The sequence below is a fragment of the Drosophila mojavensis genome, unplaced genomic scaffold, assembly GCF_018153725.1.
Source record: "Drosophila mojavensis isolate 15081-1352.22 unplaced genomic scaffold, ASM1815372v1 contig_19, whole genome shotgun sequence".
NCBI lineage: Eukaryota > Metazoa > Arthropoda > Insecta > Diptera > Drosophilidae > Drosophila > Drosophila mojavensis.
Window position 1 is genome coordinate 6,536,244 of NW_025318726.1, and position 15,050 is coordinate 6,551,293.

General features: G+C 39.8%; 1 protein-coding gene across 7 annotated transcripts in view; it reads left to right on the forward strand.

The window, feature by feature from the left end:
- LOC26527348 (unconventional myosin-VIIa) overlaps positions 1-15,050 on the forward strand; it is a 146,950-nt gene that overhangs the window by 106,001 nt on the left and 25,899 nt on the right. For 6 of the 7 annotated variants that reach the window (XM_044007793.1, XM_044007792.1, XM_044007794.1 and 3 more), the window contains one exon: positions 14,397-14,695. In XM_044007793.1, coding sequence (XP_043863728.1) covers positions 14,397-14,695 — 299 coding nt within the window. Of the gene's footprint in view, positions 1-14,396; positions 14,696-15,050 lie in introns of those variants that run through there. The other variant, XM_044007798.1, reaches the window with a different exon arrangement.

Here is a 15,050-nt window from a genome sequence, read left to right on the forward strand (position 1 = left end):
TGCATGCCAATTTTCTCTAGCTCTTATATCTTCTGTGAACCTTTTGCTCATACGGACGGACAGAGGACAGAGATATACCAACTTAGCTCGTCGTCCTGATCAAGAATATATATACTTTATGGGGTCTGTGATGATTCAATGGGGCGTGGCATATCGAAAAATAACCTGTAATTTTCACATTTCTTTAGCGTCAGCATTCAAACTTCGCAGTTAGGTTATCTCGTTTTAAAAACTGACCGAAAATGAGGTGTCTACGCCCAGTATTGATTGAGTATTCCGCAGTGGAATGAGTTTATTGGTTTTGTGCAATATATATAAGTTAACGATCGTGACACCTTGTTACTCTAGTGGCGACCACGTCCAAGGGTTGGTTATACTTATCGTTATTTAGTTTCCCAGATTAGGATAAACCAAAAGAAAAACAATCTCGGAATAGTTCGATTTAAATCGTTATAATTTCGCAATGAATTGTTAGTATTTGTTAAAAGTATCGTCTCGTCGAGTTCAGCTTCCAGCCACCGACTGCCCTTCGTCAGGCGGCGGCTTCTCTTCCTTTTCGTTTTCCAGGACGACGTCGACGTCGCAGCAGCAGGGCGGCAACGGCCGCTGCCGAGACATGTTGGGAAGCAGAGGCGCCAAGTTGATGGTAGGGGAGAAGAGGAAGTGCTATGCATTGACTGGTGTTAGCTCCTCCCCCCTTAAGTATCTGCGTCCCGCAGATCAGACAACCTTCTGGGTGACCGGAGTGATGTCATTTGCCTGTGCAACACGAGGTTCCGTGTCACCGGTGATTGTTGCAGGCGTTTGGCGGCGTGTGGTTCTGGGTAATACAACGTCAAGACTCGGATTTGCCCTGCGTTTAGTTCTCGTGCTTCATTTCTCGTCGCCTCGATGCTCGCTACAATTTCATCCAGTATTACCATGTGGATCAGGTTGAAATATCTATCCACTCTCCATCCCTGCTCTGTGTCAACGTCGCTAGTGGTCCGCCATATTTTATATTAGGTATATTAATTAAGTTAATGGGATGCTGGTGATATGCAGTGTGTTAGTAATACAATTTTCTTCTTAATACTAACAATTTTTACTTAAGTCTATAAGGGATTGAAAAAACTAACATAGTGTAATTTTTATTAACTTTTGTGTGTGCGCTACTGTGCGTATGAGTATGCTGACTACTTTAATCTGTCGGGGATAAAAACTTGAATTAGTAAACTATTAAAAAAAAAAAAATGTTGCAATTAAGAGAAACAGAAAAAAACTAATTTTTCATTTTTCCTTTATTTAGTTGATTGTATTTATCTTTATTTATTTTTATTATATTTTTTTTTAATAGGGTAAATTTATTGTATCTTCATGTCGTCATGTGTAATTTTTATTTTTATTTCAAAGAAGGAAGAGAAGAAAGAAACAAAAAAAGAAAAATTTATTTGCGCACAGGCGTGAGTTGCAGCGTATCGTATGCCAAGGTGTGGGCTGATTTGCACTTAACGGGAGGTCCTTATTATCCTTTTTAGCCTGTTACAGCCTACTGGGGTAAGAACGACTCCACGAACCGTTGGGCAGCCGAACGCAATATTTGTATTTTGTCTTTTATTTTTGATTGCAAGGCCTTTCCAACGGAACACAGTGCCTAACCACACACCTCTATCAGCAAGTAACGCACTTGCACTCACACTCACTGCATGTTACTTTTTCGTTTTGTTTTGCTTTTTGTGCTTGTAAATGCCACTTGCAGGTCGAAGCTGCCAAAGTGGTTATCTCTTAAAATTAAAACTGAGACCACTTTCGATTATAAAATGTGCGCAAATTATCAGCGGGGTTTCGGGCCGGGTGGCGGGGAGTCGGACCCCTGACATGCACTGCCCACTAATATTTCTTAGCCACCGACCTTAGCTGAATGATTTTATATAACATTTTTAATAATTCAAATTGAATATCACCGCACGGCAGGGAGTCGAACCTCGACATTACACATCACAAGTGCACTGCCCACTAAAAATTTGCCGTCGGCTTTTTCAACTTTTTATTTCTTTATTTGGTCTGCGAAGGGAGTCGAACCCACGCATCTCTTAACATAGAGATTACGTACACATTTTCCACAGACTTTTTTCTTATATTATTAGCACACGCACAAATTCCTTTAATTCTTGAACACAAAGTTTCCTGTATTATTGAGTGAAATTTTTTCTCATTGCGTTGTATCGTATCATATTTAATTAATTATTATTACTATTTTTTTAGTACCTTTATTTTTATTATTTTGATTCGCGCGAGTTATGGTGTCTATGGCTTTTTTATTTTAAGTTGATTAGCTCTGTTTTCGTTCGACTAGTCGACTGATTGTCAAAAATAGAACTGACTGCAAGCTCTGCTTTTGCATCACTTGCCGCCGTCGTTTCGTTGTCTGCGCTGCTTCAGGATTCCAAGAACTGTTTATATTCTAATTCTTGGTAGTTTCTCTGTCAGTGTCGCCGCTGCAAAATAGTCGAGTACTTGCTTACAAGGCAAGACGCGTCTGCTTTTGGGGGGAACATCGACGGGTGCCTAGACATATGTAACTCGCGCAATACCGACGAAAAAGATTTTTAAACAAATTCTTCAAAACTTCCGTATCGTTGCATATTATTTAATCATATTAAAATTATAATTATTATCTTAATTTTTTATTTACGTATTTTTTATTTTTAGTCGCTTATATTTGATCGTTTTGCGCGCAACAAATGAAAAAAATTTCACGTATTATTTAATTTTTTATTTTTTATTTAGGGAATACTCGTGGCACTATATTTATATTTTTTATCCGCACAATTTTATAAACGAAGTGGTCCCTGCTCGGGCGCCAGTTAACGATCGTGACGCCTTGTTACTCTAGTGGCGACCACGTCCAAGGGTTATACTTATCGTTATTTAGTTTCCCAGATTCGGATAAACCAAAAGAAAAACAATCTCGGAATAGTTCGATTTAAATCGTTATAATTTCGCAATGAATTGTTAGTATTTGTCAAAAGTATCGTCTCGTCGAGTTCAGCTGCCAGCCACCGACTGCCCTTCGTCAGGCGGCGGCTTCTCTTCCTTTTCGTTTTCCAGGTCGACGTGGACGTCGCAGCAGCAGGGCGGCAACGGCCGCTGCCGAGACATGTTGGGAAGCAGAGGCGCCAAGTTGATGGTAGGGGAGAAGAGGAAGTGCTATGCATTGACTGGTGTTAACTTATATATACGCGGGTTGACCACCCAAGTCCAACGAGTTGTGATAGATATATGTCCGCCCATAGGGGACGTGGCAAACCGCAAAAGTTTATATCTCCTACAGTTTAAGAGCTAGAAGCTTCAAATACTGGATACTTAAGTTGCTGGTAGCCTCCTCTATCGATTCCCCAAAAATAATTTTTACGCATCAGGTAAGATACAGTCTGATTTGTAAACAATATTTATTATAGAACAAAAAGAACTGTTTAATTGCAGTGTCGGGCAGCGAATGCTCTCCGTATTTTATTCAAATAAAGTCTTAGCCTAAAGAATTCTGTCGCTTATAGCAGCGGCAGAATGGGAGTATATAACATGCTGTATGTGTGTGTATATATGTTTGTATGCATATGCAGAAGGCATATACATTTAGCGTTTAAGCTGCGGCGTGGACAAGAGCGTAACAATGCTTACGTTGCAGATCCCACGCTGCAGGCCAGTCTATACATAAGTGACCGATCATATTACGGCGCTTATGTATAGCTGTTATAATATAAGTAAAGCAACAAAGTGTTGCTATGTTGTGAGCATGATACTCTTACTTATATTTTGGGCATATGTCAACTTCATATATTGTATACACTACAATACTGTGAGCATATGCTTATATGACATACAACATACTACAGATTCATTTATTAATCGGATTTTAATTCAAGCATCTTGTGGTAAACGGAATTCCTTGTTTTTTGGTCAGGTGCAAGAACAAATAATGCGGATGGTTTGCCAACACTTGAGTATGCCACGTACAATTGAACATGAGAAAAACACGCATTTTCTAGATTGAGGCCACAAATAGTCAAAGATTTGCCCTGTGATTTGTTGATCGTCATGGCGAAGGCAAGACGAATCGGGAATTTAATTCGTTTAAACTCAAAGGGCATATCTGTTGGGATCATCGGAATGCTAGGAATAAGAACTTCCTCATCTTTCAATTTTCCTTTGAGTATCGACGCGTGAATCACATTGCTCATCAGTTTTCTTATCACCAAACGCGTTCCATTGCACAGTTTTGGTTGGTTTAAATTTCTAAGCATGATAACTCCGAGCCAACCTTCAGTTGTAAATTGTGCGGTGGTAAACCAGGCACATCCAAGGAGTTCAAAAATTCAGTTGGATAATTATTTGCTTCTTCTTCGTTTGTTACACAGTCGATAGATTTGAATGAATACAGAGTACCAACGATTTTATTTTGAATTATAAAATTAAGGTCATCCACCTCTTTATTTTTAGCCGAAAAAAATTGCACTTAACCATTTAGTATTTTTGTGGAAAGCAATGATATTCGGAAATATTTTGTTGATAAGCTCATCTTTTGATGAAACGAAATTGCAAAAATTGTGAGGAAATGAAATCAAGCCACTCGACTCGTCAACAGGAATACGGTTATTACCGATTGTTGGAGCATTAAATGTGCGCTCATGTGTTCCAGATGGTCTTATCTGCTCTGAATACTACTTTATAGCCATCTCTTGGCATGCGCTCTAAAGCAGTCTTGAACAGCTTGACCAATGCATGATGTTCGTGAGGCATTTGATGGAAATCTTGTGGAATTGCTCTTTTCATAGCTATGTTGATTTCTTGACGCCGGTCAAGTTGTTCTTCCATATTGCCCATGAAGTATATTTGCAAGAATTTGTGCTGTGCATCTTCAATAGGTTGCAGTGATTCAATGCGATGACAAATCTGGCCTTGAATCTTTCAATTCAAAGCCATAGTTATAGTTAGATTTACAATCACATTTTACAGAAATCTAACAAACTACATTATTCCAATTTTTGTTTTTTTTTTGTTTTTTTGTTTTGTTTTGTTTTTTACAATCGTAAAAAATAAAATTTTTAACGTAAATTATATCCGTCTCAAATAATTTCCGCCCCAAATGAAGTCATTTGGAAACAGGCATTGTATTTTTGAGTGTTCCCTAGAAAATGTCGGGATTCTAGTGTTTCGCCATAAAGCAGGGAACGCATTGGCTCTGGTGGCGGGACCACTAATGGCAATGTCACTTTACAACTAAGGCAGCACAAACTGGGCGTTTCACCAGCAAACTTCAATGCGCCACAATGCTGGCAAACAACGTCCATTGGACCAATACAAACTAAACGATTCAAGCTGTAGTCAATGGTGCAATCATATCGAAACGTTGCTCGATTCAAATCAATCCGTAAACCACTTCTTATTGGCATTTCACGGCGCCTTTCTCGGGCGATTTCTCGTTTTTCGTCAGATAATTGACTCGCGATATTCCGATGCCTGATTGCATTATGGGTCTGCCGGGAAAGATTAGATCTTCTAGGACGCGGCATTTTTATCAATAGTAACACTGAATATGCCGTCGCACAAAACCACATAAAACAATAAAGAAATATAAATATAAATAATTTACACAAATTTGTGTGTTGAGACAAGCAAATACCTGAACTTTCGAGATATTTAGCTTCTGTACGCACGCGTTTTATTTTTATCAAATGTGCTTTTTTTATGAATAGTCAGGTTCGCCTGAGTCTGTGCCGTAGACTGACTGACTACATTTGTTTATTTACTTCTATAGTATTGTATAATATGACAGCAGGACCGAAAACTGTCACTGTTATCAATCCTACTGAGTATCAATGGAAATTTGAATCTTTAGGGAAAAAACCGCGTTTTTCAAGTATTCGTCAATTTTTTTCAGTATTTTTTTAGATTTACTATCCTACTCGTAGCGGAGACAAATCCAACAAATCAAAAACCATGAAAATTGGTCCAGCAGATCTCGAGTTATAAGTGGAGGAGCACTTTTACACAACTCTCTTTTATATATATAGAAGATTTGTACATATAGATAAGCTTAATAGATATTCATAATACGGAGAGAAACATTTTTATGAAATTTAAAAAATATAAATGAAGCTAAAATAACAAAAATTTGCAATTTACAAAAGTGTTTTCCGCGGGATTTGAACTCGCACCCAAGCCAAATAGCATGTTTGTCAAAAAAGCTAAAATAAAGATCGCCGGTGTTTCTGCCTACAGCACCACCGCGTCATTTCGAGCAACAGTAGCAAAGAAAATCCAGTGTAATGGCTGGAAATTCAGAGATCAGTGCTGCCAACTTTTTACCAGAAAAGAAAAGCTGGTTTTAGATGGAAGAAACGAAATAAAAGTTGAAAATTTTTACCAAAAAGCGTAAAAAACATGTAAGAAAGCTCTAGTCGAGACTGCTCGACTACGAGATCCCCTGAGCCCTTTGAGTAATAGCTATTTCAACAATTTTTCGCGTCTTTCAGCTTACACAAGAACAACACACACACACACACACACACACACACACACACACACACACACACACACACACACACACACACACACACACACACACACACACACACACACACACACACACACACACACACACACACACACACAGACTTCAATTTTTTTCCTAGGTCCGTGTATATCATGCGATCAGTTTTTTCTCTAAATATCGATATATTTTATTATCGATTAAAAACCTTATCGAAAGCTAGTTATTTAATTATCTCCTACACCTTTAGAGCTAGAGCTTCCAAATTTTAAATGTAGACTTATATGTATTTTATACAATTTCGATTTTTGTTAAAATTTACCATCCACTCCTATTTCTACCCCCTCATCCTCACCTTTGTAAAAAGCGTATTTCAAATACTAGAGACTTCTGCTTTGGAATATACATACATTTGAACATTATGATTATGTTCTGAAAGTTTCATTAAGATTGTACGTCTAGAAATTAAAATATTCAACAAATAAATTCTTATAATGTTGCTCACACTGCAGCGCAGCCCAAGCGCAGTCGCTGCTTATTGCACAATTAGCAGAGCGCGTTTTAATGCGTGCGTGTGTATATACGAGTGCCGAAAAGAAGTCTACAGTGATTAGAATATAAGCTTGGAGGGTTCAGGGTTTCTCCTGGTCGAGCAGTCTCGACTAGAGTCTTCTTACTTGTTTTTTTTAATTTACAAGATTTTCAGCATGCTATCTAATTCTTCGCGACTAGCATCGGTTTCAGAATCGTACGACCTGTTAGTACCTATCATGCGAAGATAATTTGGAGGAACTTTGTATATAAATACAAAGCATTTGCCCAGTCTTCGCAAACCATATCTGTGTGTTATATTAAATAAAAAAGTAATATATAAATCGGTATCATCTATTCACTCTCAATAAAATACTGCTAAGAATACTGTTTATTGTGCTTATGCTTATTGAGTTCCTTAACTTGGACTTGACCAATTTAAGCTGGCTATTTAGCGTTCCATCTCCGCGTTGGACCATGGTAAAGAAAACATTTGCAGGGCAACAGCTGCCAAGTCAAGGAATCTGCTGTTGCCGCCAGAATCCTTGTACTTAGAGACTTCATTCCAAAATTTGGAGCTGTCATTGACGTTTTCCCACTTAACTAGATTAATATCATAGTACTGCCGCTCAATGTCGGCTATTCTGTCTACTTGGAGGTGTTCTAACAATTCTGTGATTCCTTTTTTTTAGTTGACAGAATTTGATCCACGGAAAAAACGTCAATCTTTTTTAAAATGTTTAAATTGTCGGGAATTGTCTACTTGGAGGTGTTCTAACAATTCTGTGATTCCTTTTTTTTAGTTGACAGAATTTTATCCACGGAAAAAACGTCAATCTTTTTTAAAATGTTTAAATTATCGGGGAGCCTGCAGATAAAATCAAAATTATTTAATGGTCGGTAGAAGAATCTGACAAATTGGTTACCTCCGCTTTAGCTGCTTGATAAGTTCACAAAATAAGAGCAGCGAGCACGAATTTCTTGTTCAAGGCCTGCATCACGGCACTTTTGCTTATATTCCTTTGGCATGGCGAAATTTGTAGCCGAAAAAATCTCACTTATTGTGATCACAGTTTGTGTAAAGTAGTGGTGGTGATATTGGCGAATATCGATATAAACGTATGATAAAGCTGCCACTCTTAGACACATTTGGTATATTTTTACTTCACAGATTTATCGAATACCAAACTTTTTTTACAAGTGGCAATAGTTCTGCTACATGTTTTCATGAAATTGGTGACAGTATTTTAAAAAAAAGCGAAAGAAGCCCAATTCATTTAAAAACAAGTAAGAACGTTGCAGTCGGGCGTTACCGACTGCGGAATACTCATTCACATCCCATCAACAATTAAGTAGTTAAGTTTCGTTCTAATACTGTAGAATATACAGGTTTTTCCGATTTGCCACGCCCCAACTGGGCGTAGACACCTCATTTTTGGTCAGTTTTTAGAAAGAGATAACGTTACCCTAACTGCAAAGTTTGAATGCTTACCCTAAAAAAATGTGAAAATTACAGGGTATTTTTCGATATGCCACGCCCCTAAAGAGGCGTAAAAATTATTTTTGGGGAATCGATAGAGGAGGCTACCAGTAACTCAACTATCCAAAATTTAAAGCTAGTAGCTATTATACTTTAGGAGATATAAACTTTTGCGGTTTGCCACGCCCCCTGTGGGCGGACATATATCCGACAAAACTTTTTGGTTTTGGGCGATCAGTCCGAGTATATATACAAAATTTGAGGTCTCTGCCATCAATAGTGTCCAAAATATAGGAGAATTTAAAAAATCACTATATCTTCAGGTCCGATTTGCCACGCCCCCAACGGGCGTAGACTTATAATTTATCTTCAGACTTTATAGAATCATACCATTAGCTGACGTGCAAAATTTCAGCATTCTAGGCTTACAACTTTAGGAGATACAGTTTTATCCGATTTGCCACGCCCCCAATGGGCGTAGATATATCCGCCATAGCTCGTGATCTTGGGTGGTCAACGCGGACCTACATACCAAATTTCAGCTTTCTAGCTCTTCAACAAACATGATTTCTGGTATATCGGAAAATGCATTTTCCGATTTGCCACGCCCCTAGTGGGCGGATCGGGAAAATTTTAACACTTTATAAATCGGAGATATACACGAGTATGTGTTCCAAATTTCAAGTCTCTAGCTTCAATAGCGCCGAAATAGATTGCGTTCATACGGACAGACGGACAGACGGACGGACGGACAGACGGACAGACGGACGGACAGCAAGACGGACATTGCACAAAACCAATATACTGATTCACTTTCGTGAATGAGTATAACAAGTAAGAAAGCTCTAGTCGAGACTGCTTGACTACGAGATCCCCTGAACCCTTGGAGTAATAGCTATTTCAATAATTTTTCGCGTCTTTCAGCTTACACAAGAAACACGCACACACAACCATACACATACACACACAAGCATAAACAAGCTTACTATGAGAATTTAATTGTTTAATAACTTTTTTTGTGGACATACGATCTTTTTGAAACTTTAAGATTATAATTATAACATGGAGATGCATGTAATTTCCAAAGCTCTAGTATTTGAAATACGCTTTTTACAATAGTGACGGTGAGGGGGTTAATATAGGGGTGGGGGGTAAATTTTAACAGAAACCGAAATTGTATAAATTGCATATAAGCATACATTTAAAATTTGGAGACTCTAGCTATAAAGGTGTAGAAGATATAATTTTATAAATGGTATTCGAGAAGGGTTTTTATCGATCAAAAAAAGATCGGGATGAGTTATCGATTTTTAATGATAAACTCGATATCCGCGCTGTAATTACGGACATTTAAAAAAAATTTGAAGTCTCTAGCTCTTATATCTTCGGAAATCGACGCGTTCAAACATACGGACAGACGGACAGACGGACGGACGGACAGACGGACAGACGGACAGACAGACAGACGGACAGGGCTATATCGACTCAGCTCATCATCCTGATCAAGAATATATATACTTTGTGGAGTCTGCCACGCCTCCTTCTGCCTGTTACATACATTTCAACAAAACCATTATACCCTGATTTCCCATTGAAAATGGGTTCAGGGTATAAAAAAAGCCAGAATTCCCGCTTCCCGCCATTCCCAAATATTTCCCGCAATTGGTCTTCGGAAAAAGCCAGATTTGATGGGAAAAAGGCTAAAAAAGCTAAAAGCAGCAGCGACTGAGATTCTTAGAATATGCTTAGAGTACGCATTTATGTGTACACACATGCAAATGAGCGCGTGTATAAGTCGATTTAAGCTCCAAGCGATCCGTAGGCTGTACCTGTTTACCTGCGTATAGTTTTTTAACTACTATCTTGTATGCGCTGCCCCAGGGGTCATATTCGGCTGAGTCACACAACTCTAAGAAACATTCTGTTTTGCTGGCCCTAATGACCTTCTTCAACTGTCTTCTAGCGGCCTGGTAAGCTAATTGTTTTTCCAGAAAAGTACACCTACCGCGACCCTTCTTCTCGCTTGAATGCATTGTCGAATGTCACATATTTGTGCATTCCACCAATATGTAGGCTCTTGTTGTCGCGTGAACTGCTTGCTTGACGGTAGGATGGGCACTTAAAGCTGCCTGCTGAGTGGTCCGTCTGCTTTTCACCTTTCCGGACGCAGAGGCTACATTTAGGTGGCTTGGTGCATGCTTTTGCACTGTGACCACACCTGAAACAGGCGCCCTTTAGGTCACAGTCGCAGCTCGAGCAGAGTTTGATTTCCCAATTGGGAGAGCAACCGTAGCTCTTTGCTGTCCACCAAAGGCTGGTCGAAGCGATTTGATAACCTAAATGGGGAGTGAGCTATCCTTCAACTCAACCCTGATTGTCTCTAAGATCTTCTCCTTGCTAGCTAACTCATCTCGGTCACGAATCTGAATCTGAGCCGATATGGTGAGTGTTTTAACTACCGCTCGGTCGCCCAAGGCCTTGCCTACAGCTTCGTGCAGTGTCTCAGCACTATGCTCCGGCTTCATACTCAATTGCAACAAGAGGTCCCCCTTATCTGTCTTCCTAATGCCCTGAACATCGCAGCTCAGATATTTTAGATTTCGGTCGCTCTTGACTACGCGAAGCATGTCCAAATAGCTGCAACCACCTACGCCTGAGATCGCGATTGCATCACTTCTGGGTTGTTTTTGTAAAGGCTTGCGTCCTTTTATGACCGTCCTGCGTCGACGCTGTCGACCTGCCTGGTTTGATTTATCAGCTGCAGCCCGTAGAGCCATTGGCTCTATTGGGTTCGCTGCACTTCTATTAGGCTTTGGCTTGTTTGAGGGAGTTTTTCTCTGCTCGGTGGCAACTTCCTACGACCGCTTGGGCGTATCGCTACCTGAGATCGCACTAGCGCTCGCTGTCTCAACTACTTTCTTGGTCTGTAGCTCGCAGTTTTTAACCGGTCAGTTGCAAAGCTTTTCGGCCGTCTTATGGAGATTGACCAACCTAGCCAGCTCCTCTTTCATTAGGGCATTAATATGCCGCTGACCCCCAAATAAGGCAGTCAAACCCTCTAGAGTAACTCCTATTTGGGCTAACGCTTCTTTTAGTGACTTGGGTGCCTGACACTCAGCCACTGGGGACTGATTAAAGGTCGACGGCTGCGGCAGCGCCCTCTGTTGTTGCTGCGGTGATCGCTGCAACGAAGAACGACGCGCGAAAGCTTGCAGCTCGTCCTCCATCCTGGCATCCATTTTTTGCTCCGACTACAACGACGTGAAGCCTGTAGTGGGCAATGGCTACTAATATAATTTGAATTTATAGACCGCAGTAACTTAAACTCAACTTAACTACAGCGAGAGCCCGAAAGTATGCACTGCTTTTAATACCTGCTACCTCACACCAGCAGCTAGGTTGCTGTCTTTGCTGAGACTTAGCAACTCACCAAAGTTAGTGAGCAGTTGATTGTCCGCTGCAATTTGCAGCACTACTAACAGCGTGAATGCACCTGCTTTTTATACCCTGAACCCATTGAAAATGGGAAATCAGGGTATAATGGTTTTGTGAAAAGTATGTAACAGGCAGAAGGAATCATCGCAGACGCCACAAAGTATATATATTCTTGATCAGGACGACGAGCTGAGTCGATATAGCCCTGTCCGTCCGTCCGTATGAGCAAAAGGATCTCAGAAGATATAAGAGCTAGAGAGCTGAATTTTGGCATGCATACTCGTGTATACCATAGGCAGTACAAGTTTGCTTTATTTTTTTTTCGATAACTTGTCCGATAACTCTTTTATCGAACATAATCGAAAAATCGACATTGTTTTTTCAGCTTAATTTGAACACTTTTAGACCTGGAGACTTCAAATTTGCGTTGTATATAAAGTTAATAGATACAAAGATTTTGTAATTTACAGATTTTGGATACCACGCCCCCTTCGCCCCCAATTTGTAAAAAACGCATTTCAAGTACTAGAGACTTGTGCTTTGGAATGTACACACATTTTAACCATATAATTACGCTCCAAAAGTTAGGATCGTATGTCTACAAAAGAAATTATTCAACAAATAAATTGTCATAATATTGCCCACACTGCAGTGCAGCCCAAGCGCAGCCGCTGCTAGCTGCGCAGTTTGCAGAGCGCGTGCTTATACGTGCATGTGTATGTATGTGTGCATAAAAGAAGTCCAGAATGATTAGAATATCAGTTTGGAGGGTTCAGGGTATCTCCAAGTCGAGCAGTCTCGACTGGAGCCTTCTTACTTGTTGTAAATTGCGCAAGTGTGATGCCTAAAGTGACAAATATTTTCGCGCTTGAAAAAGAAAAGGAAAGAGAAAAGCCCTGATGCCAAAACAGTGACGCTATTGTCCCCTCTCTTGTACCACTGGATTCTAGCACCGGGGTACTCCGCAAACCGCCGCGAAGTAAGTCTTTGTTCTTTTCTAGAGTCGCTGGGTACGGTGCGCCCACACGAAAACGTATTTCGAACTGCCGTGTGTGTTTGTGCGTGTGTGCTTGTGTGTGTGTGTGCGTGTGTCTTGTGTAAGCAGAAAGACGCGAAAAATGATTGAAATACCTATTGCTCGAAGGGTTCAGGAGATCTCGTAGTCGAGCAGTCTCGACTAGAGCTTTCTTACTTGTGTTTCTTTTTTATACCCTGAACCCATTTTCAATGGGAAATCAGGGCATAATGGTTTTGTTGAAATGTGTGTAACAGGCAGAAGGAGGCGTGGAAGACCCCACAAAGTATATATATTCTTGATCAGGCGGACGAACTGAGTCGATTTGGCCCTGTCCGTCCGTCCGTCCGTCCGTATGTATGAACGCGTCGATCTCAGAAGATATAAGAGCTAGAGACTTCAATTTTTTTTCCTAGATCTGTGTATATCACGCGCATATAGAGTTTTTCTCTAAATATCGATACTTTATTATCGATTAAAAACCTTATCGAAAACTAGCTATTTAATTATATCTCCTACCCCTTTAGAGCAAGAGCTTCCAAATTTTAAATTTAGACCTATGTGTATTTAATATAATGATTTCGATTTTTGTCGAAATTTACCCCTCACCCCTATATCAACCCCCTCACCCTCCCCTTTTTTGGAAAGCGTATTTCAAATACTATAGACTTGTGATTTGGCAAAAACATGCATGTCCATGTTATAATAATAATCTGAAAGCTTCATGAACAAAGTACATCCATAAGAAAAGTTATTATAAGTTATTAGTTCTCATAGTAAGCGCACACTGCAGTCCATGTGTGTTTAGGCTTGGGTGCTTGTGTGCGTGTATATATGTGTGTGTATGTGTATGTATGTGTGTGTGCGTGTGTAAGCAGATTGACGCAAAAAATGATTGAAATGCTCGAAGGTCTCAGGGAATCTCGTAGTCGAGCAGTCTTGACTAGAGCTTTATTACTTGTTTTTTATTCATTTATTAACAGCGTTTAGGTGGATAAGGGTAGCGTACGATGCTTGCGGGACGGCCGTAACGCATTGCTTCGCAAGTACTTTGCACTCCCTTAGCCTGGGACAGCTCGTATCCGCTCGATTCTCGAAGCCCCATCATAATTGTGTCCACGATGGTGCTTATACCACGTTGTCCGCTCTAATGGAGTGACCCACTTCTTCTTCCAGGCAACGCCTCTCCTCTAGGAAGCGTCCACAATCGAATAAGACGTGGTTGGCATCCTCCACCAGACCTCGTCCGCACCAAGAGCATTCGTATCGCGAAAAATTATTGAAATAGCTATTGCTCGAATGGTTCAGGGGATCTCGTCGTCGAGCAGTCTCAACTAGAGCTTTCTTACTTATTTCTCTTATCAGTTCATTGACATGACACAAATATATTAATATTATTTCAGGCGACACAATAAAGCGAGCGGAGGATGAGCATACACGTATAGTACAATCCATTATGGATAAATGCATGAGAAAGGATTCTCTCCTAAATGAACTTTATCTTCAACTTATTAAACAAACTACGGATCACCCTGATGCTAACTCAAGGGTAAACCTGCGAAATTGGGCTTTATTGTCTGTTGCATGCAGTGTTATATTGCCATCTACAAAAGTTATTCGAAAATACTTGATGGCACATTTAAAACGGTGTTCTAGTGATTTCATATCTGAAGAAGGAAAGTATGCCAGATTTGCAGAAAAGGTAAGTAAGTGAATAATGGTCGATGCAGTTTAATTGATTATTTATGAACACAACAGTAGAAACTTTGATGGTTATAATCCAAATTTTTCCAAATTTAATTAAAATCTTAAAATCTATTATCGGTCTTTGGCGCTAATATACACATTTGTATAACTGAACCGCTTGAAAATGTGAAATCGGGGTATTAAGTTTTAATTAAACGTATGTAACAGTCAGAAGCAGACGCGACAGACCCCATAAAGTATATATATTCCTTATCATGCCGACAAACGCCGTCTTTTTAACCATTTCCGCCTGTCCGTTTATATGTTAAGAGTGGTAGGAACTTGAAATTTTTTGTTTGTTCATAAAAATT